General features: G+C 35.0%; 1 protein-coding gene across 1 annotated transcript in view; it reads left to right on the forward strand.

Moving 5' to 3' along the window:
• The window catches only part of ANXA10 (annexin A10), a 114,448-nt gene extending 92,603 nt beyond the window's left edge, over nucleotides 1–21,845 (forward strand). Inside the window, exons 9-14 of the mRNA XM_064584037.1 lie at nucleotides 12,274–12,327; nucleotides 12,424–12,517; nucleotides 13,216–13,311; nucleotides 15,732–15,790; nucleotides 19,660–19,782; nucleotides 21,777–21,845. Coding sequence (XP_064440107.1) covers nucleotides 12,274–12,327; nucleotides 12,424–12,517; nucleotides 13,216–13,311; nucleotides 15,732–15,790; nucleotides 19,660–19,782; nucleotides 21,777–21,845 — 495 coding nt within the window. The remainder of the gene's footprint in view (nucleotides 1–12,273; nucleotides 12,328–12,423; nucleotides 12,518–13,215; nucleotides 13,312–15,731; nucleotides 15,791–19,659; nucleotides 19,783–21,776) is intronic.
• The last annotated feature ends 739 nt before the right edge of the window (nucleotides 21,846–22,584 follow it).

The raw sequence follows: 22,584 nt of genomic DNA on the forward strand, positions 1-22,584 counted from the left end.
GCCAATTATTTACTGAGCTCATCTCTTTCTGGTAATACATGGCCCAAAACATAAAGTAAATGCCATTTCTCAAGCTCACATGGAGACCAGAACAGGTGCTACTGATCAGAATACGGCACTCCTCCAAGAAGTGATTCAGAGACTCAGTCTCTTTCCATCTAGTGGCTAATCTAGCTTTCCACCTTCCCTCTAATTTCATCATGCCTGTCCTCAATCTACAAAAACAGAAAGACACTGGAGGATTGTTCCTGGGAATTTTTATGGGCCTCGCTGTGATGTCTATCACTTTTGCTCACATTTCATTGGCTAGACCTCCATCAGATAACTCCCCTTAATATCAAGGGTCGCTATGGGGTGCCTGGGTGGCTCAGTTGGTTAAGCGACTGCCTTCGGCTCAGGTCATGATCCTGGAGTCCTGGGATCGAGTCCCGCGTCGGGCTCCCTGCTCAGCGGGGAGTCTGCTTCTCCCTCTGACCCTCCTTCCTCTCATGCTCTCTGTCTCTCATTGTCTCTCTCTCAAATAAATAAAATCTTTAAAAAAAAAATATCAAGGGTCGCTGTAAAATATATCCAGTTGTTTGTCCTCAAAGATGAAACAAGTTTGGAGATCAGCTATCAATGTGAAAATGAGAATTAAAAAGCTGCAACCAAAACAGGCCAGTGAGCAACAGAAGATGGAAGAATGAAAATATTTATGGCAATAAACAGGAAATCTATGAGGATGACTATTTTGGGCACAAAAATAGAGAATGTCCCAAGGGATAGCAATGAATTAAAAAAGGAACAAATAAAATGTCCTGCATTATTTCTTAAAAGTACTTTAAAGGGCAAATGTCTTTGCATTTTTATTCATGCTTTAAGTTTTTTGACATAACCTTATTGTGTCACCATTTTTGATCTTTAAAAGATGACTGTTTGAAAGTTTCTTGGTCCTACTTCTAATCTTACCTGTAGAATGATGATGTTCATCATACTATATACTATGTAATAGTATACAATTTTAATCTGAATATATTAGCTATATTTTAAATTTCTATATAACTAATCCTATCATGGATAATTAATTCATATGAGATGAAAAAAACCAACTCCATTTTAATCTTTTATTCCTTCTGTTTTGTTTTCAGCCTTGATAAACTATGTATGTGTAAAAAAATATCAGTCCAACATTTACCTGTATTTGATTGATTCCTGAGTTATTCCAACAAGCAAATTTCAGAAAAGCTAATACGAAAGCTAGTATGGGAGTAATCAGTTCCCATCAAGCTTCTGATTGACCCTGCTCTTCAAAGCCTCCTTCTGCTCCATGGGAATTGCTCTCCTCCGAGCCTGTTTTATGTATTTCTAGTCTATCTTACCATATAATGTGGGATGTGTATACATACCCACCTATCCCAGTAGCTTCAGTTTCCCAATCATGAGAACTATGTCCTATTCAACTTTATAGTCTTAGAACAAGGGTCTGTGTATGATACGTGGAAAGCAAGTCAGATTTTTTGGGAATAAATGCTGCAAAGAACAAATTCTTTAAAAAGTCTGAGTGAATAAAGAATAACAAGGAAACAAGGAAGCATTCAGTATGGGAAAGAAAATACAGAATATTCCCCAGCTATTCAGGAAAACACACCCATAGCCATATGCTGATTTTTTCCCGAAATTACAAATTCAAATATTTACCTTACAGAGATTTCTATTTTTTTAATTCTACAAAGCTTAGTTTTTTAAAAAACAAAGTTTTTTAAAACTTTTCTGAAGTTAAAGTATTGTATTACTGTACACAAGAAAGATAAATATTAAGAATTATTTCTACCTTGTCTAAAACTAGTCTGTATACAAAAATAGTTAAAGTGAGAGCATGACTATTATTAATGAATTTTTCTTCTAAGATATCAATGGCAGTGAATTACTACTTCATTTTCCTTCTTTTCTTACTTATGTTATTTTGCTGTCTTCTTCATTTGGGGTGGATTAACATGTCCAATCAAACACAGGTGGTATGGTTTCCCTTAATATATGTTTGTTATGATTAAAAACTTCATGTTGGGGCACCTGAGTGGCTCAGTCATTGAGCGTCTGCCTTCGGCTCAGGTCATGATCCCAGGGTCCTGGGATCAAGCCCCGCATCGGGCTCCCTGCTCCGTGGGAGGCCTGCTTCTCCCTCTCCCACTCCCTCTGCTTGTGTTCCCTCTTTCTCTGTGTCTTTCTCTGTCAAATAAATAAAGAAAATCTTTTTTAAAAAAAAACTTCATGTTGTACTTCACACATATTTTGTATGATTGAATTCAAGAATTAATAAATATATTAGATTGGAGCACTAACTCTCCATTCATTACCAGACAACATGGATTTTACTTCTTTTTTATCCTTTTTATGCGGTATGGGTGTGTGTGCCCAAGTTATTCTCAGTTTTGAATTAGGAATAAAAATTCCTAAGGAAAACATTGTTGAGGAAGCCAAGTATTAACTGCACCAGATCAAGGAGAGATTGGTAATTTGGACTGACTGGATTTCTTCAAATTGTTCACTTGAAAAAGGTGATATAGTACTAAGCAAATCCACTGACTTTCAGTTAAATTAAAAATTTTCAGGAGCTCCTGGAGGGCTCACTCGGTTAAGTGTCTGCCTTCAGCTTCTGTCATGGTCCCAGAGTCCTTGTGATGAGCACCCAATGTCTTATGGAAGTGTTGTGTACCTGAAACTAATATTATACTGTATATTAACTAACTGGAATTTAAACAAAAACTTTAAAAAAATTCTCTCAATTTAAAAAGGTCATAATTTGTTAATTTTCAACTAATGATGCTACAAAATATAAATTAAAACAACAGTTTCCCAGTCAGAAATTCATATCGGCATAGACATTGCCCCTAATAAAGGAAAGCCAATGGTCCCATTGTAAATCTATGAGTTGCATCCTAGTATCAAACAAGTTTTTATTTTCTTAATATCCAAATAGAAATTTATTTCAATTTATTGATGAAAAATATACATTCTCTGGTAGGAAACAAAATGTATTTTATTAGGATAACTTTGCATTCCATTAAAGCTATGTCACAGTCCAGCTTCTGCTCCCGAATCCTGCTTCCTTCCTCTCCCTTCCGTAAGTGTTTCTCCCAAGCCCACTCCATAATAAATAAGACACATGCTGACCTCCATCTCGGAGTCAGCTTTCCAAGGAACCCAAAGGCTATATCCCCTCCTTGTAGAGACAAGGATACCCAGACTTAGAGGGATTACCATTACACATCTACTGAATGAGAGGGCCGATATGAAAAGACGCCTAAGTACACTATCACCCCATTGTTTAAATCTAATTTCTCCTGTCTTCAACCCCATTTGACTCCACTCCAGTTCTACTTCTATTTTGTAAAATGTCAATGACCAGTATGCAAATAACCTCTTAATATCTCTGTGCCTCTTAAATGGTTGAGCTATAAACCACTTAAAAGTACTGACATCTCAGAATCAAGATTGCAGTGGATTTTTTTAAAGCAAAGATTCTTATATTCCAGAAGAAAAAAAAAAAAAACCACACAGTTCTGAAAATTATGCATGACAGAAAATAAGTCAGGGGGGAAATAATCAGTGAACAATGTTTTCTCAGTGTAATAGGGCAATCAATCGTATTCCTAATTGTAGTTCCTTTTCTGTGAAATTAAACAATAATGCTTTATTATTGATAAAGTCTATATGTGAGCATGTGCATTTGTATATAAAGTAATATTATCTATATAGATATACATATTTTAAAACAACGCACTAATTTACGTCATCATGGGGTTTTATCTAATTTGGATTATGATTTTATAGTATAAATTATTATTTATTAATTTCAATTTCTAGGGTTGGAACATTAAATTGTGTTTGTGTGTTTAACTTAGAAATAGCTTTTCAATGTAGTAAAGTTTTCCTTCCAATAGAGGATATCAAAAAATGAGGGTGAACAGAGACCTAGATTTTATAAGAAGCCAAGGAAAATTAATAAAGTTTACTTAAAAATTAAAAACTTATAAGGTTTCACACTTTTTTTTCTTTTAAGATTTTATTTATTTGATAGAGAGAGACACAGAGAGAGAGGGAACACAAGCAGGGGGAGTGGGAGAGGGAGAAGCAGGCTTCCCGCTGAGCGGGGAGCCCGATGCAGTGCTCGACTCCAGGACCCTGGGATCATGAACTGAGCCGAAGGCAGGCACTTAACAATTGAGCCACCCAGGCGCCCACAGTACGTTTCTCTTAAAATGTAAAACACACTCTACAAGTATAAAATAATATGCATTTCATAGAAAATACTTAAATTATAATAGAAAATGGAAGTAAAAAGAGGTATCTCAGTATAATCTCCTTTAATAGTCTTTTTGAAGATCAGAAGTCTCATGGTAATTCATAATGCTTATGTATAAATAATTATATATATAATTAAATGTATAATTTCTTTCAGATTTTTTTAATATTTTGAAGATTTCCCATTGACTCCCAACTTCTACATTAGTGGCTCTTCAGTTTTGAGCCTCTGATTTAACCTTTGGATTAGTAAATCTAGAAAGTTGGGAAAAGATAAAAAGTGAATTAGGGAACTGAAAAAGTTTATCACTTCCCCTGACCACTGTCTGTGGTATACACCACTTGAGAGAGAATCTGTCTAGACATTTTACAAAAAGGAAATGGAATTCCTTCCTAAAGGTTGTGCAATTTAGACTGATGAGTTCCAACCAGATAACTGAGGGCTACTTCAGTGTAAACAAGTCTCTTCTACCCTATAGTTGGGATCATTATTCTCTCTCTCAATCTCTGTCTCTTTCTCTCTCTATTTCTGTCTGTCTCTGTCTTTCTCTTTCTCAATGTCCCATATATATATACACACACACAGATGATAGATATTCTCTGTGTAAAACAAGGTATATATCTACATATCTTTTCCTCTTAACCATATTATAAGTCAGTTGTATGTTCTTTATTATTTTACCTTCTTGAGATTCAGATTAGGGAGATTTACTTTGTAAATTAAGGAATATGAACCCATTATTCTCTCAATTCCCTCTCAATACAAATATCCTAAAATTCTTCAATTATTGTAATTACATCCACTACTTCCCTCTGCATTTTATTTGATTTTCAGAATCAAAGTAAAGACTGTCTTTGGCTTTCATCTTTTTAAGATCATAAAAATCAGGCACACCTCTTTTGTGAATTAATAGAGATTAAGGGAATTGGAGCATAGGAGCCTTAAGATATTCATGAAATGGAAAGTGTTGAAAATTATTGTCATATTTTCTGGGAGAGAAGATTTTTTACTTAATCTTTAAAGTATTTTCCAAAAAGGATATTTCTAATAAGGAAACAACTCAGCCAGAACACCTTCTTGAAAACTAATGCCAATCATTAAACGTGCTTACAACACTTCGTGCATGCTTTTATTAACTAGATTTACACTAGATCTAATTATCTGTCAAATAATAAAAAATTAATCATTTGGAGACTAATTAATCAGTATGTGCAAATCACACTGGAGATGATAAATGTTTTCACAGAAGGAGAGGAAACGACCCAATTGGATGCTTACTCTTCATCTTAGCTGTTAGGATTTTCCTTACAATGGTTTCTCAAACTTGTACAGTGAGATTTCTGGGGATGTTATTACCATCAGATTTCAGTGATCATCTGTAGTCAACTTACCTGTTTCAAATATTTTCAGCTGGATTTTCATTCCCTTAATTTCTTCTTTCCACAGTTTTATTTTGCCCCAACCCAAATTCTGTACTCATTTATGCTATTTCTCTAGTATTTACATCAGCTGCACACACCATGCTGCTCTCTTAGGCTTTTTACATGACAAACCAGCTTGACTCTGCCTCGGTGGAAAAAGCTAAATCACAATTTACTTATTCACATTTTTTAATCCACCAGTCTGCTTAAAGTGCTTCTGGTAATTAACTGCACAAAGAAATGAACAGACAAGCACCATTTCAAGTTCAATGTCAAAACTTTTGTTTCAAAAAATATTTCAGATACAGAGAACTTCAGAAAATTCTTAAATATTTCTCACAAACTTTGTAAGGGTAGGTGTTTACTTAGCTATGTAGTTTAATTGGAAATCACTCAAAATTTCAATGATCCATAAAATTTTCCTACATCTACTAACTGATTTTTTTTTATTATTTATTTTAATTCCAGTGTAGTTAACATATGGTGGTATATTAGTTTCAGCTCTCAATATAGTGATTCAACAATTTCATATATTGACTCAATACTCCTCAAGATAAGTGTATTCCTTGTTGGCTAACTGAACATAATAATAAAAAAAAAATAAGTGTACTCTTAATCCCCTTCACCTATTTCACCCATCCCCCACCCCCACATCTCCTCTGGTAACCATCCATTAGTTCTCTATAGTTAAGAGTCTGGTTTTTTTTATTTGTCCCTTTTTTTTTTTTTGCCTTTGTTCATTTGTTTTGTTTCTTAAATTCCATGTGTGGGTGCAATCATGTGGTATTTGTCTTTCTCTGTCTGGCTTAGCATTATACTCTCTAGCTCCATTCATGTCATTGCAAACAGTAAGATCTCATTCTTTTTTATGCCTGAGTTAATATTCCATTGTGTATATACACCACATCTTCTTTATCCATTCATCTATTGATGGATACTTGGACTGCTTCCATAGTTTGGCTGTTGCAAATAATGTTGCAATAAACATAAGAGTGCACATATCCCTCGAAATTAGTGTTTTCATATCCTTTAGCTAAATACCCAGTAGTGTGATTAATGGATTGTAGGGTAGCTCTATTTTTAATTTCTTGAGGAACCACTATGCTATTACACAGTGGCTGCACCAGTTGGCATTCCTACCAACAGTGCATCAGGGTTCCTTTTTCTCCACGTCCATTCCAACACTTGTTTATTGAGGTTTTTATTTTAGCCATTCTGACAGGTGTGAAGTGATATGTAATTATGGTTTTGATTTGCATTTCCCTGATGATGAGTGATGTTGAGCATCTTTTCATGCATCTATTGGTCATGTGGATGTCTTCTTGGGAAAAGTGTCTGTTCAGGTCTTCTGCCCATTTTTTAATTAGATTACTTGGGTTTTTTGGTGTTGGGTTGTATAAGTTCTTTATGTCTTGGACACTAACCCTTTATTGGATATGTCATTTGGAAATATCTTCTCCCATTCAGTAGGTTGTCTTTTAGTTTAGTTGGTTGTTTCCTTTGGTGTGCAGAAGCATTTTATTTTGATGTAGTCCCAATACTTTATTTTTTGCTTTTGTTTCCCTTGCCTCAGGAGACATATCTGGAAGGATGTTGTTATGGCCAATATCAGAGAAATTACTGCCTGTGCTCTCTTCTGGAATGTTTATGGTTTCATGTCTCACATTTATGTCCTTAACTCATTGAGTTTATTTTTGTATATGGTGCAAGAAAGTGGTCCAGTTTCATTCTTTCACATGCAGCTGTCCAGTTTTCCCAATACCATTTGTTGAAGAGACTGTCTTTTTTCCACTGGATATTCTTTCCTGCTTTGTTGAAGTTTAATTGACCAAATAATTGTGGATTTATTTCTGGGCTTTCTATTCTGTTCCTTTGATCTACAGAAATCTGTTGCATTTCTATTACACAGCAGAGAGAGCAGCAGAAAGAGAAATTAAGAAAACAATGACATTCACAATTGCACAAAAAATAATAAGATACCTAGGAATAAACTTAACCAAGGAAGTGAAAGACCTATACTCTGAAAAATGTGAAACGTTGATGAAAGAAATTGAAGAAAACACAAAGAAATGGAAAGACATTCCATGCTTATGGATTGCAAATATTGTTAAAATATCTATACTACCCAAAGCAATCTACAGATTTAATGCAATCCCTATCAAAATACCAACCACATTTTTTCATAGAACTAGAACAAACAATCTTAAAATTTATATGGAACCACAAAGGACCCCAAATAGTGAAAACACTCTTGAAAAAGAAAAACAAAAGTGGAAGTATCATAATTCTAGACTTCAAGTTATATTACAAAGCTGGAGTAATACAACTGATCTTTGAATTCCGCTATCTAAAAGTCATTTCTTTAGCTTTCCTACATTTATTTAGTATTGATTCAATTAGTATTTGTCAAGTGCCTGCAATGTGCCAACCATGATTCTAGGCAATAGGGAATTGTGAATGAACAAAAGAGACAAGGACCTCATCAGTGTTTAAGAAGCTTACAATCTAATGGGGGAATAGGAACAATTCAAGAGAAATCTAATGAACAGTTACATTATATAGAATGTTAGAAGGCAGTGAAAGATATGGCAGAGCAGGATAATGGGGATAGAAATTGTTGGACTGGGCATAGTAGGTAGATTGCAATATTACATAGGTTGGTCAGGGAAATCTCATTGAGTAGATGAGATATGAGCAAACATTTGGAAAGAATGTGTCAGCAAATGAATGGTAATGATAGGGCATTCCAGGCAAAGGGAAAGTTAGGGGAAAGTTCTAAGGCAAGGGAGTGGCTGACAGTTGTGAAGAATAGCAAGAAGGCCAGCTGGTGCCTTCTGAGCAAGCCAAGAAAATGTTCTATAGTAGTGGTGAGTAATGTCAGAAAGTTCAAATCTGTGCCTTGTAAGGACTTTTGCTTCTGTTCTGAATGAAATGGAGAGAGGAGAATCATTACTGGATTTTGAGAAAAGGAATGATATGATTTTTTTTAATATGTACAGTTTGTTGCAAGGCATTTATACCTCAATAAACCTGTTCATTAAGAAAACCAAACTTAATAACAAACCAAAGACTCTAATAACAAGAAAAAAGATATTTGAACATACATTTCACCAAAGATAAATGGATGACTAGTATGTGAAAAGATGTTCAACATCATTGGTCTTTAAAACTATTGGTCTACTTTGAGAAAAGACATACACACAGAGACAACTCATTTAAATAAAAAAAATATTCATACTAGATGCAATGTTGAGGGAAAAGTAGGGAGACAGGATAGAAACAAGCCTGTAAGGATGCTATTTCAGCAAAAAAAAAAAAAGTCAAAATACAATATTAATTTGGACCTATAGGAAAGCTCTGGTAGTGATGAAAAATGCCCAGATTCTGCATGTATTTTGAAGGTAGTGTCTATATTATTTCCTGAGGAACTGGATGTAGGATATAAAGTAAAAAAGAAGAAATAAAATGTTACTCAGTTTTTTAGTCTGAGCAGTAGGAACAGTGGAGTTGTCATAAACTGAAATGTGGAGAGTTATGGATATAAGAGGTTTTTAAGTTGGAGGGAGATCAGGAGATAGATTTTGAACATGTTGTGTCTAATATGTATATTAGAAATCCAAGTGAGAGTGTTTGGTTGGCAATTGGAATATATGCCCCTGACATTCAGATGGTAGATCTAAGCTAGTGATGTAAAATTGGGTATCATTACAACATAGATGGAATGTAAAGCTACATGAACAGTAAAGATTAACAAGGGAAGGATTGTACATGCAGACAAGAGCAGTACTAAAAACTGAGTACTACAACTTTCCAGTATTAAGAGATTGAAAAGTAAAAGGGGGACCAGTACACAAGATGGAGAATGAGTAACCAGGGAAGTAGAAAGAAGGAAAATGAGAGTGCAGAATCCTGGAAGCCCAGTGATGAAGGCATAGCAAGGAGGAGAGAGTGAGCAATTGCATCAAATCCTACTGATATAGGTCAAATAAGATGAAGAGTATGAATTGCCATACTAATGTTTTTGATACTAATATTCAGAAGAGTTCAAAGGAGAAGAAAAATGCCACGCCTTTAAGTTTTAAGGTTGGAATAGGCAAAGTCATCAGAAGATGGGATGAACTCTTGACTATGAGTAAAAGAGAAAAGGCTCAACTAGAGATGGAATGAGAGTGGGCCTATGGAACTAAAGGACAGCCTGATGTCAAAATTTCACCAAAGCAAAACCATTTCTGAAGTGGAATTATGGCTATTGATTGAAATAGCAATGCTTCAGACATAAAGAAATCAGCAACAGTAAAACATGGCCTTGAAGAAACTTATGTAACTAATTAGAACTGGTTACTGTTGTAAAGGAAGAGTCAACAGGAAAATTCAAGAAGTTGGATATTGTTTATTCAATCCCCAACTTTTAAGACACGTAATCCATTATGATTCCCTAAAATTTGAAATATTTTACTACATTTGTGTAAAATATTGGTTAAGGAGAACTGGCTTTCCTTTTACCTCATGTTTTAAACTAAAAGGTTCAATAAAAATGTATCCAGTGTCTTGAAAAAAAAAATTGTATCAACTTTTTCTTAGGGGGACACCTCTAAGTGATACACAACTTCTAATTTATAATTAAAACATATTAAATTTTCCAGGGGTACAAATTTACTCACAAAAGTATGTAGTTTATTTATTTCTCTATGAATAAATTGATCTTTCTCATATGCTTCCAGCTTTGGGTTAGCAAGGAAGAAAGCCTAATATTTAATTTAATAAACAAATTTAATCCATACAATACTTTGAATAGTCAATGTGAGTACCTGTTCAATATCATTTACACAGTTATTGAGTTAAATACTCAACTCTCAGATTTCTGGCCCTGTTGGTGGAGAGGCATTTGTGTGTGGTTTAGGAGATATCTTTATGAGAGTGATAGTGCCTCAGATCGTGAAGATATTTTCGGCATCCTTGCTCATCTTGACTATGGAATGGTAGTTCTGAACAACTCTGGACATGCAGCTGATGAAATATAGATGTCCAGGGTATGAACATTTCTCATTATCAGCTTCTAAACCATGCAGCTTGTTAACTTATGATCCTTTTTCTGTCTCAATTTGGTCAGAGCCGAGTAACCTTCTATGATGGTTTAGCCTCATCTTTACTCTCACTGGAGCTGAAGAATCCCCTAAGTTCTAGGTCCCACACAGTCTACCAATGTGGTCTACTTTATAGCTCTTGGCTACTGGAACAGTCTCTCCCTGCCATGGTCATAAACGACTCCATCTGTCAAGCTCCCCAGCCAGGTTCTCAGCTAGCATGCAAGTTCCTCCATCAGGAGCAGATAAGGAATTTGGGACCCATTAATGCTACTTAGGGATTGAGGTCAATTCAAAAAAGTTGTATTTAGGACTTTCCTCAGCCTGATCTTGCTATATCACTGAGTTCCTTGCAATGTGGGGCTATTTCCGAGTCCAAAATGATGATGGGAGCAGAAGCCACTGTATTCTCAGTGTTCTCTCAGCATAGAAAAGAAAGAAGAAAGAAAAAGAAGAAAGAAGAAAAGAAAGAAAGAAAGAAAGAAAGAAAGAAAGAAAGAAAGAAAGAAAGAAAGAAAGAAAGAAAGAAAGAAAGAAAGGAGGAAAGAAAGAAAAGGGAAGGGGAGAGGAGAGGAGAAGGGAAGAGAAGAGAACAGAAGAGAAAGAAGAGGAGAGGACAGGAGAGGAGAGGGGAAGAGAAAGGAGAAGAGAAGAGAAACAAAGAAGAAAAGAGAAGAGAACAGAAGAGAAGAGAAGAGAAAGAAGAGAAGAGAAAGAAGAGAGAGAGAGAAGAGAAGAGAAGAGAGAGAGAGAAGAGAGAGAAGAGAAGAGAAGAGAAGAGAAGAGAAGAGAAGAGAAGAGAAGAGAAGAAGAGAAAAAAACATTCCCTCCAGATCTCAACCCAAAGGAACATTAAATGAACTGTCTGATCACATATCTCTCCTAACTCTTCCCTCCACCCCTTATAGTCATAATCCTTGGAGACCAGAAGCTCCTGCACTGGCTAGCCCTCCTTCCATCCTGTTTGCAATGGACATCTCTGATCAACTTGACCATGTCTGTTCTTTATATGATAAATGGGTGGGAGCAGTGGGCATGATACAAATTTGTAAAATATTCTTACTCCACAAAATCTGGATTTCATTATTATTTTACTGTTGCATGTATCCTATTTGACAAGTCAGAAACTAAATATTAACTCATTCTTTCTCTCTGAATTTTCACTCTAAAATGTTAAATCCATTTGTACTACCCACTGCCAGGCCTTGGATGCTCAGTTTGATGGGAAGAAGAAACTGCACAGAAGAGTGAAAAACATTTCAACATCTTTGAAAGATGACCACTGGTGCAAAGAAAGATAAAACCCACATTTTTAAAAAAGTCCTATGTTTCATATAGTATTCAACAAATATAAACTCCAAATAATGATAGAATTCTCTTAGGAATTACCAAGGTATTTGGTGGTTCAAAGATTTTTGTCCCAATAATCCTATATGGGTTGTTAATTAAGAAAATTTATAAAGGAAAACCTGTGCTTATTTTACAGGGAACCAGAGAGGAAGGATATACAGACCCTGCTCTGGCTGCTCAGGATGCAATGGTAACAAGAACCAGATCTCAAAGTGACTATGAAAACCCTTTGTTAAAATGGTCTGGGGTGGTTATGGGGCTACTTCCTAGCGGTATGATGTTTCAGGTCCTGTGGGAAGCCTGTCAGCAGAAGACAGGGGAACACAAAACCATGCTGCAAATGATCCTGTGCAACAAAAGTTATCAACAACTGTGGCTGGGTAATTATTAATCAGGTTTCTTTTCAGCTACTTAACTGATAGTATAATAGGAAGCAGGTAGTTAATTAGAAGGGAGAAAAAGGGAAATATTACATATAGAGGAAAGCCAGTCATCACAAAGGTACTTATTTTGAATTACATTTATACAGACGTGTCTCATCTAATGACATTACTAAGGAATAAAATTTTCTTATAATTTTATTTTTTCCAAAAACTGAATTATATAAACTTTAAATACTGAGTCTTTTAAAATCATCTCTGTTTCTGATGGAGAACTTACTCAAAAAAATTAGCTATTTTCTATTAGGCATATTGTATGTTTTCTTGAAGAGAATATAGTAAACATGGATTAATTAGTCCATTACAAGTCAAGGAGATTATTATTAATGTCATGATTTGTGTAAAGCTGCCATATTTGTCTTAGAGGTGCACTCATATTAGTTTGCCCATTGTTTGACCTCTATACTTTTCTGTTTCTTTTAGTTAAAAAAATTGTTTTGTTTTTTTTCTACATAAATAAAACGCTATAAAAAATTGTAAAAGACAGCCTACTCCAACTCAACCTGTACCCCTATATTTTATTTACTTTCACTATTTGTAGCAATCTAATCAATATTTATATTTTAAATTTATAATATTTATATTTTAAATTTATAATATGTACAAAATCTCCTTTGAATTATATCAATTTGTTGAAGTTTTCCAGGAATTTCAAAATATTTCTGGGCAAGACATGGTAGATGCCATTAATGAATGCTATGATGGATACTTCCAAGAGTTGCTAGTTGCAATTGGTAAGTAATAATTTACTTGGTGCACAGCAGACCTTTGCTGTATAGCAGACCTTTCATTCCACAATAAATGCCGATTAGCTTGATTGAATTAAAGATGCATGACTTTGCTCTTGATTGAGTCACTTTCCCCTGAAGTTAATTATTTAGTAAGGATGTTAACTCTATAGAGGAAAGTACATTAACTCCTAATACAATGCACTAAACTGGCAACTTGATAACTTTAATGAACAAATACCCTTCTCTAATAGCTGGTTCAACTTTCATACTGGGAAACTGAATTCTCAGATATTCTCTCAGGTAACTGGGATCTCATACCTTTAAATTCATTTTATATGTACTGATTTCCATTCTCTTGTTAAAGAGCAGATAAATGCTAGAAATATGGCTCCCTTTTCTCCAAGAGGAAGAGTTGGGTTTTTTTTTTCATCATCTTTAATATTTTGCCTTTAGGGGTAAGTTCTACCATAAAAATTTACCAAGTTGTTACTCGGTAGTGATTTCTGCAGGCTACTGTGAGAGAGACATACCTCCATCTCTTTCCTAAGGAAAGATATCTTCCCATAGAGAGGAAAACAGTGGGAGCTATCCATAATGACTACTATTAAACTACCCATGCTGTACCTTGTGCTGTGCTGGGACTTGACAGCATACATTGTAGGAACTACAAATGAAGGGTCTTTATGAAATATCCCCAGAGAGAACACACATCAAGTAATCACTTACATTTGTTGGATAAATGTACGTTATGATTTTCCATTTCTAGAATGGCACAAACATACATGGGCATTGGAGATAGTAGGGAACAGAATTTTTATAGCTTAGTTTGTAAAGGAGTTTTAAGCGAGGGTTCCATTAAAAAGGCTTGGTGGGTTCTATGAAATCCTTAAAACAGTATACAATATATGAATATGTGTGTGTGTTTCTGAGAATATGGTGCATTTATTGTGGCTAATTCTCAACATAATTTAATAACCACGTATCACATCACAACTCATTTAACAACAAAGACCCAAGGAGGTTAATTGACTACTTCAAAGTCTATCAACTAATGAACAATAAAGTTATGAAAAGAACTCATGTCATCTGAATTTCAAGATAGCTCTTTCCGCTATAGACCATACCACAAACAAAGCAGTGGGTGAGAGGAAATAAGGAAATGAGAAATACCAGAAAACAATTTAACTGATTCATTCATTTATTCCATAAACATTTATTGAGTCATCTACTATTCTCTCTATTGATTCAGGCCCTGAAAATGGAACAGTAAAACAACAAAAACAACAAAACTCCTTCTCCTCAAAGTGCGCCACATTCTAGCAGTGACTCAAGAGTGCTATGAGGTTCACAGTTACAAATAAAAGTAAAAGATGAAGGCATGGTCTTACAATCTAAAATTATCATTTGAACTATAGAGAAAGCACTGTTGTGATGACTTTATTTTGCCCAAAAGTTATAGCCCCACATATGTTACTCGTTTATTTATTAACTTATTTACTTATTCAAATAAGCATTATTGAATGTCAATAATCATCAACTGACCTCCATCAAGGACAACAGTTCACTAGGCTGTAAGTGGTTCTAATGCCATAATGCTTTTGATAAGATGACTCCTAACACTGGTCCAGGCCTCTTATCGCCCATCCATTCTTCTTTTTTTTAAGAGACCTCAGATTTGGGGTGCCTGGGTTGCTCAACTGGTTGAGCATCCAACACTTGGTTTCGGCTCAGGTCATGATCTCAGGGTCGTGAGATCCAGCCCCATGCAGCAGGCTCCACATTCAGTGGGGAATCTGCTTGAGATTCTCTCCCTCTGTCCCTTCCCCCACCCACTCTCTGTCTCTGTCTCTCTTTCTCTCTTTCAAATAAATTTAAAAATCTTTAAAAAGAAGAGAGAAAGACGTCAGATCTATTCATAAGTCTACAAGGGATTAAAAATAGTGTTTGCACACTCTGGTTTCTCTTCAGATCGCATAAATCTTTCGCCTTTTAAAAATAGCGTTTGGGAAAATGAATCAATTGCATATTGAATTCTATAATAATAAAAATCTATAATAGTGGTGATAACCTGGGTCTCTTTGAAGCTTTATTTAACTTTCAGATAAAAGGGAAACATTTTTCTTCATTAGACACTGTGAAGGAACTAAGAGATCTCTAAGAGATAGAGATAGACTAAATGAAAATCTGAATGAGTCATTATAATATTGTTACTTTACATTTTTCTATAGGTTATGGTTTTACCACCATTCTAAATATTGAAATTTTACTACAATGTACAATGAGGGATCCCACATAGGACTCAAAAAGTTTCACTTTCCAGGATTTTAACAGAAAAAAAGAAGTGTTTTCATTGTTTCCCAAATTCTAAAGAAAATATATATCGTCACTCACAAACGTTCTTTTTTTTCTCTGATTTTTCCTAGTTCTCTGCGTTCGAGACAAACCAGCCTATTTTGCTTATAGACTGTATAGTGCAATCCATGTAAGTATGACCCACATATTTTTTAAATTTCCCCAGAAAATCATGTCTACTTTCTCAAAGCACTAGGTTTACTTTTATTATTTAAACATTTTTGAACTTGTATGCAAATATATTCATTTCAAACAAAATATGCTCAAGTGGAAAAAAAATGTATTATACACCAAACGAGAACCACCAAATAAATAATGTTCTGCTTTCTGCATCAAATTGAGTTACCTGAGAAGTATGACTCTGTGGGGCCTATCTCCCCCATGTCCTTTAGCTCTTCTTAGCATATGAAGAAACTGGCAAATCCAAAAGCTTTTGTATTGCACCAAAGGCCCTACTTCATACTTAATTAAGTACAAAACATAAACTATCAAGCAGGAAATGTCAAAACATTATAAACCCTTAGTAAGAAATTACTACATTTCTGAAATTTAAAAATATGAAATAATGGCAGTGGTTATTTTTAAACCTAAAGTGTTATTTTAAAAAGTACTTTAAAAAGAGATGGCTGACAACAACAAACTCTAAATCTATTTTGTAATTAAATGAGAATGTTGTTCATAGTTTAGTGTGATAGGCAATCACACATCCTTTGGTACATTTATTTTTAAAGAAACAAACACTTAAATGCATGAAACAATGCACATTTTATCCATAATGTGCATAACACATTTTTAGAAAAAGGTCTGATACAAATCATTATACATATATCATACCTTCAAAAACTCAGTGAAAATTATTTTTTTAAAAAGTCAGTAATACAGTAGTTTTAAGAGTCAGTGTTTTATCCTCAAAGTAATTTTTCCAGACCAACTTATTAAAAGTAGCTAGCATGCTGGGATAATATGATAATAGTCGAGAATATTTCTATTACATATCTTGTGTAAAGAGTATTTTTTATTTATGTACAAGAACCAACTTATGTATCCTCAAAACACATGTATCCTATGCTCACAGACTTCACTTCTATTTTTTTCTATTTCCAGGCAGAAAAAGCTGACTTGATTTAAAAATTTTTTAAATAATATATTGGACAATGTTATGGAATGATTTTAACAGTGTCCTTCTCCAAAAATAAAATGAAGTTTCACTTGTGAATGACCATGGAGAAATAAGCATAATTAGTCTGATTCTAAATCTGTCCAAATTGAGGGCTACTTATTCTAATAATAAATAAAAATTCTATTCCTTCTGTGTGTGTTTCAATGCAAAAATGAATATACATGTGCTCACAAGAGGAGGATTGTATATTTAAATAGTTGAATTTTTGATATATGATGACCTCAAATGTAAAATATTGCTCAAAGCTGTTTATATTACCCTTAACCAAAGAAAACTACAGGTATTTTTCTCTAGTGCACTTTAAGTGAATGATATACAACTTAAATATGGAAACTTGGGTAAATCATTTAATTTAATCACATCAAATTGTGAAAAGATTGCTTAGAGGTCTATATCCAAAACATTCAGACATCAAAAATTTTATTATCTTCAAAAATATATATATATACATATATTTATATTATGCTCACCGGCCACTGGATGTCCCCATTACTCCATTTGAAAAGACAAATTGAAATTGGTTTATAAAGCAATATTCTTTTGGGGAGCTAGTATACAAAAATTGATTTTTGGGGCGCCTGGGTGGCTCAGTTGGTTAAGCGACTGCCTTCGGCTCAGGTCATGATCCTGGAGTCCCTGGATCGAGTCCCGCATCGGGCTCCCTGCTCGGCGGGGAGTCTGCTTCTCCCTCTCCCACTCCCCGTTTGTGTTCCCTCTCTCGCTGTGTCTTTCTCTGTCAAATAAATAAATAAAATCTTTAAAAAAAAAAAAAAAAAAACAGAAATTTTAAAAAAAATTGATTTTTGTATTTTTCAGTATTTGAGTTTAAATCCAAAAATATTTCAAATACCTGGAATTTTTATTTTTACAATTTTTAGTAATAGACTGTAAAATAAAAATGTAATTGCTGTCTCACTCAGACATATCAAAGTTCATCTAACATAATTCAAAACCCACCTCCCTCCCCGGCCTAGAATTTTTACTAGAAAGAGCACATGATCAGATTTGTATTTTATAATGCAGTGTGAGGGACACTAGGCTAAAAGGAAGGAACTGTTGCAGAATCAGGAAGGAGAGAGTGTGAGGGTTGGCCAGGTAGTAAAAGGAAGGAACTGTTACAGAATCAGGGTGAAAGGATAAGGGCCAGCATCAAGGCAGTGACACTGGAAATAGATATGGGACATTTAAGAAGTAACATCGAAAGGGGGTGTAGGAAGACCCTGAACTCACCTCCTCCCACCGACACACCAAATCTACACCTACATATAGAGCAATTCCGCCTGAAGAACTGAAAGCTGAACAGCTTCTGCACAACAAATAATGAAGGGTCCACATAGAGAAGGATAAGAGCTGGAGACGTAGTAACCTCTACACAAAGACCTATAGTAGGGAGGGATATCACTGAGGTGCCCATGCACAGACTCACCTGCCCTGGGCACAGTGAAGACACAGCAGTTTAAAGGGCAACTAGACTATAAGTAAAGGAAATCCATTCATTAACCTTAAAACATCCACCAAATGGGTGAGGAACTGTGGGAAGCCTCCCTAGGGCCATAGGTGTGAATGAGCACCAATTTTCACATTCCCCCTCCACCTTGATAGCAGAGACAGAAACAGGGTCCAGATGCTCTACCCGGCTTGCTAGGGTGGCCCCAGCATGCCCTGGGCCCCTGACCCACACCAGCTTCAGCAGCCCCACCACAGGCAACATACAGATGGCCAACTGGCCAACAGGCCCATGAAAAGATGCTCAACATCACTCATCATCAGGGCCATGCAAATCAAAACCACAGTGAGATATCACACCTGCCAGACTGGCTATTATCAAAAAGACAAAAAATAACATGTGTTGGCAAGAATGTGGAGAAAAGAGAATCCTCATACACTGTTGGTGTGAATGTAAATTGGTGCAGTCAATATGAAAACCAGTATTGAGTTTCCTGAAAAACTTAAAAATAGAACCACCATACAATCCAGCAATTGCACTTCTAAGTATTTACTCAAAGAAAACAAAAACCAGTTTGAAGAGAGATAAGTGCCTCTATGTTCATTGTAGTATTATGTACAATAGCCAAGAAATAACCTATGTGTCCATCAATAAAGACTGTGTCTCACACACACACACACACACAGAGAGACACTGGAATATTACTCAGCCATTAAAAAGAATGAAATCGTGCCATTTGCAACAACATGGATGGACCTAGAAGGTATTATGCTAAGTGAAATAAGTCAGAGAAAGACAAATACCATATTATTTCATTTATGCGTAGAATCGAAAAAACAAAACAAATGAATAAACAAAGTGGAAACAGACTTACAGATACAGGAAACAAACTATTGGTCACTGAGGGAGAGGGGTGGAGAAACAGGCAAAACAGCTAAAGGGGATTAAGAGGTACAAACTTCCAGTTATAAGATAAATAAATCATGGTGATATAACATACAGCATAGGGAATGTAGTCAATAATATTGTAATAAATGTTTGGTGAAAAACTGTATGGTAAGAAATTAGATCGATGGGGATCATTTTGTAATGTATAAAAATACTGCATCACTATGAGGTACATCTGGAACTAAGAGGCAATCGTATGTCAATTATACTTGAACAAAATACATAAGCAAAGCAAGGGAAAGAAGTCAAATAGATAGAATACTTCACCGTATGTACCCCGTATGAGAGAAGGAGAAGTCATGCCCGTGTTTGAGGAGTACAGGATGAATAAGTGGCCACAGAAAAGAGGATGAGTCTGTATTAGATAGATTAACTTTAAACCACAGTTTTCTAATTTTTTTCTCTCCTATTCTGTGTCTTTCAGGACTTCGGTTTCCATAACAAAACCGTAATCAGGATTCTAATCGCCAGAAGTGAAATAGATCTGATGACCATCAGGAAACGATACAAAGAAAGATACGGAAAATCCCTGTTTCATGACATCAAAGTAAGTCTCCTACACGTGATTTATTTTGTCCCAGATTCTATCCTTTTTGAAACTGAAATAAGAGCTTTAATTTAAGTAACTTCGTGTTGGAATCTAAAAAGCGAACTGTTCTGACAAAGGTGATGCACTTTGGTACATCAGACAGACTTTAGTGCGTCAACCGGGGGCTACGTTAGGGAGCCCCTTCACCTCAGTAACAGAATTTGTTTCTCTTTGATGTGTTTCAAACAAAAATTGTTGATGGAGTCGTGTAAAACATTCCTCCCCTAATTGTGTAATTGTGCTTCGTGAGTTAAGCTTTGAAGCGTGATCAGTATCAGGAAAAATCACGTTGGGCACCAGTCGTGAAGGGGCTTCTTAGGTCAGTTCAGCTCTCGTACTGTCGCAGAACGCAGGGAAGCAGGTCGCATCCCATAAACTGGTAACTTGGAGGGATCTAACCCTGATAGTTATGTAAAATTCTATGCACCCCTATCCCTTTAGCCCTTGAAGGGCAAAGCAGCAATGATTCAGAAGTAAACAAACCAACTTACTCATTCTGATATGTCTACATTTTATTCTGGATTTTGGTAAAACCTGGCAAAGCATTGGGGCTACATATGTAATTTTTGGCACCCAATCTAAAATTAAAATATCTGACCTCTCGTTCAAAAATTTATAAAGAATTTAGGGATGGCATCAGCAGAGCATTAAACCAAGCACAGGGCCCTGAGAATAAATCTTGCCTTATAATTTGCACATAGCTAAGTGCTGTTACCTGTTCACATGGCTTTACACTGAAATTTTCAATCGCATAAAATAGCTTTTTAGTTTATTAAAAGTGATCCAGAAGCAACTTGACAACCTAAGGACAAAAGGACCATAAAAAAACAGAAGACCCTATAAGCCTTTGCATAGCCAAAGTGTTTTCTAAAAAGAGGCATTGCAGCAGTTAGGAGAAATTTTATTCCTTTGTTTTGATAAAACTCTCCTTGCACCTACCTTCAAAACCCTAAACTTTTAGTGGCAATAAACATTTCTCATTGAGAAATACATGTCATAGCTCATTTTCTAAATAAATAAACTAATTCTAACATATACACTGCAATTAACCAAGCCACTTCAAAGTCTACATGCAATTAATGTAACTTTACGATATGGATTTAAAACAGTGAATTGTAAATTGCATGACTTTGTGTGAGAGAACATTAATATGATAGTTGATTTTTAACATAGGTTTTATAATTCCATTTATTTCTTACTATTATTGTTTTGAAAAACTTAGAAACTACAGAAGACCATAAAAAGAAGATAAAAATTGCCCTTTTTCTCCACCATAGACAATCAGTAATGAAATGTTATTGTAGGTGCTTTTTAAAAATATATGTAAACATTAGTATGTTTTACTACATAAAGGAATACTTTTATTGAATCATGGTATTCCACTGCATAAGTTATAAAATACATGAACTACCCCACATTATTAAATACTGCTTTTTACTTTTTCACTATTATATATAATGGTGTCTGTATTTTTGAGTGTAAATTTTTGTGCTCTTCAATAATTGATCATTATCTCCTTAGGATATATTTCTTGAAGTAGAATTACTGCACTAGGAAGTATAAACATTTTTAAATCTTTGGAGGCATATTGTCAATTTGCCCTCCAGATTTATAACAATAAACTCAACTGATTTATAACAATAATATTAAGACACTGCTTTTAAAGTGGAGGAGATTTAATTCTACTGTGAGTTATTCTTCTCATAAATACACATTAGGGTTCAATCAACTTTATATAAACCCTATTCTATTGACTATAACCACGGTATTATTTTTCAATAACTTCCCCTAGGAATAGTTCTCCGAACATATTAAATCTTAGATGAAAAGAGTCAACAATTTCAGAAACGCTAATGGCCCATGGATCTTTCTCATTATAATTCAGAGGAATCAGGCTTCTTTTTAGAAATACTATGACATTTTATTTCAAAGACATTGTTTGTTTGTTTCAGAATTTTGCTTCAGGGCATTATGAGAAAGCTCTGCTTGCCATCTGTGCCGGGGATGCTGAAGACTACTAAGTCAAAAGAAGGATGTGGAGGACACAGCACTCCTATTTACAGACATGTCAAAATACAGAGTTTGTGATACGTTTGCCTTGTTAGATGCATTATAGCAAAATGACAGAATCATATTTTCTCTTCTATCTTTAAAATCATTCTAAGCCAAAAAAAAAATCTATTGATAAAAGTATGTGAGACTGGATTTGTACTTATCATTCAAATCAACAATTTACTAAATGGAATAATGAAACAATGGAATAATAAAAACAATTTCATTGAAATATATTTTATTTAAATGTGTATTGTCAATTCCCCACAACAAGAAAATCTGCTTACAGCTGTCCTTAGCATGCTTGGGAAGAGGAAAACATGGTGTGTGACCAACCCCCTTAGAGAAATTTTCAAGATTTTTGTACAAATGCAATAAAGCTAAAGTGAACATCTAAAGCTGCCTTTATTTAAAAGAAAATGAAGATATAAAACAGCAAAGTGCAGCCATATAGATGCTTGTCAGGCTTCGATATGTAAGAGACCTGGATGTAAAAATAGGTGTATGGATCTGTGTGTGAGTGCAGACATGTGTTTGAGGTGGGGCTGTGTGTATTTGACAACCATTCTGGTAAAGGCAGTTTATCCCTAGCTATTTTTTTTTAATGTGAGTGCCTAACCAACCCAATATTTGTCCATGCAGTGTCAGAAAAGTCATTGCTCCTTGTTTTTGTCTTCCCTTCTTAACATCAGCATCAAAGCCATTTGG

The sequence above is a fragment of the Mirounga angustirostris genome, unplaced genomic scaffold (genome assembly GCF_029215605.1).
Source record: "Mirounga angustirostris isolate CCGP_5_RB_7025 unplaced genomic scaffold, mMirAng1.0.hap1 SCAF_2, whole genome shotgun sequence".
Taxonomy (NCBI): Eukaryota; Metazoa; Chordata; class Mammalia; order Carnivora; family Phocidae; genus Mirounga; species Mirounga angustirostris.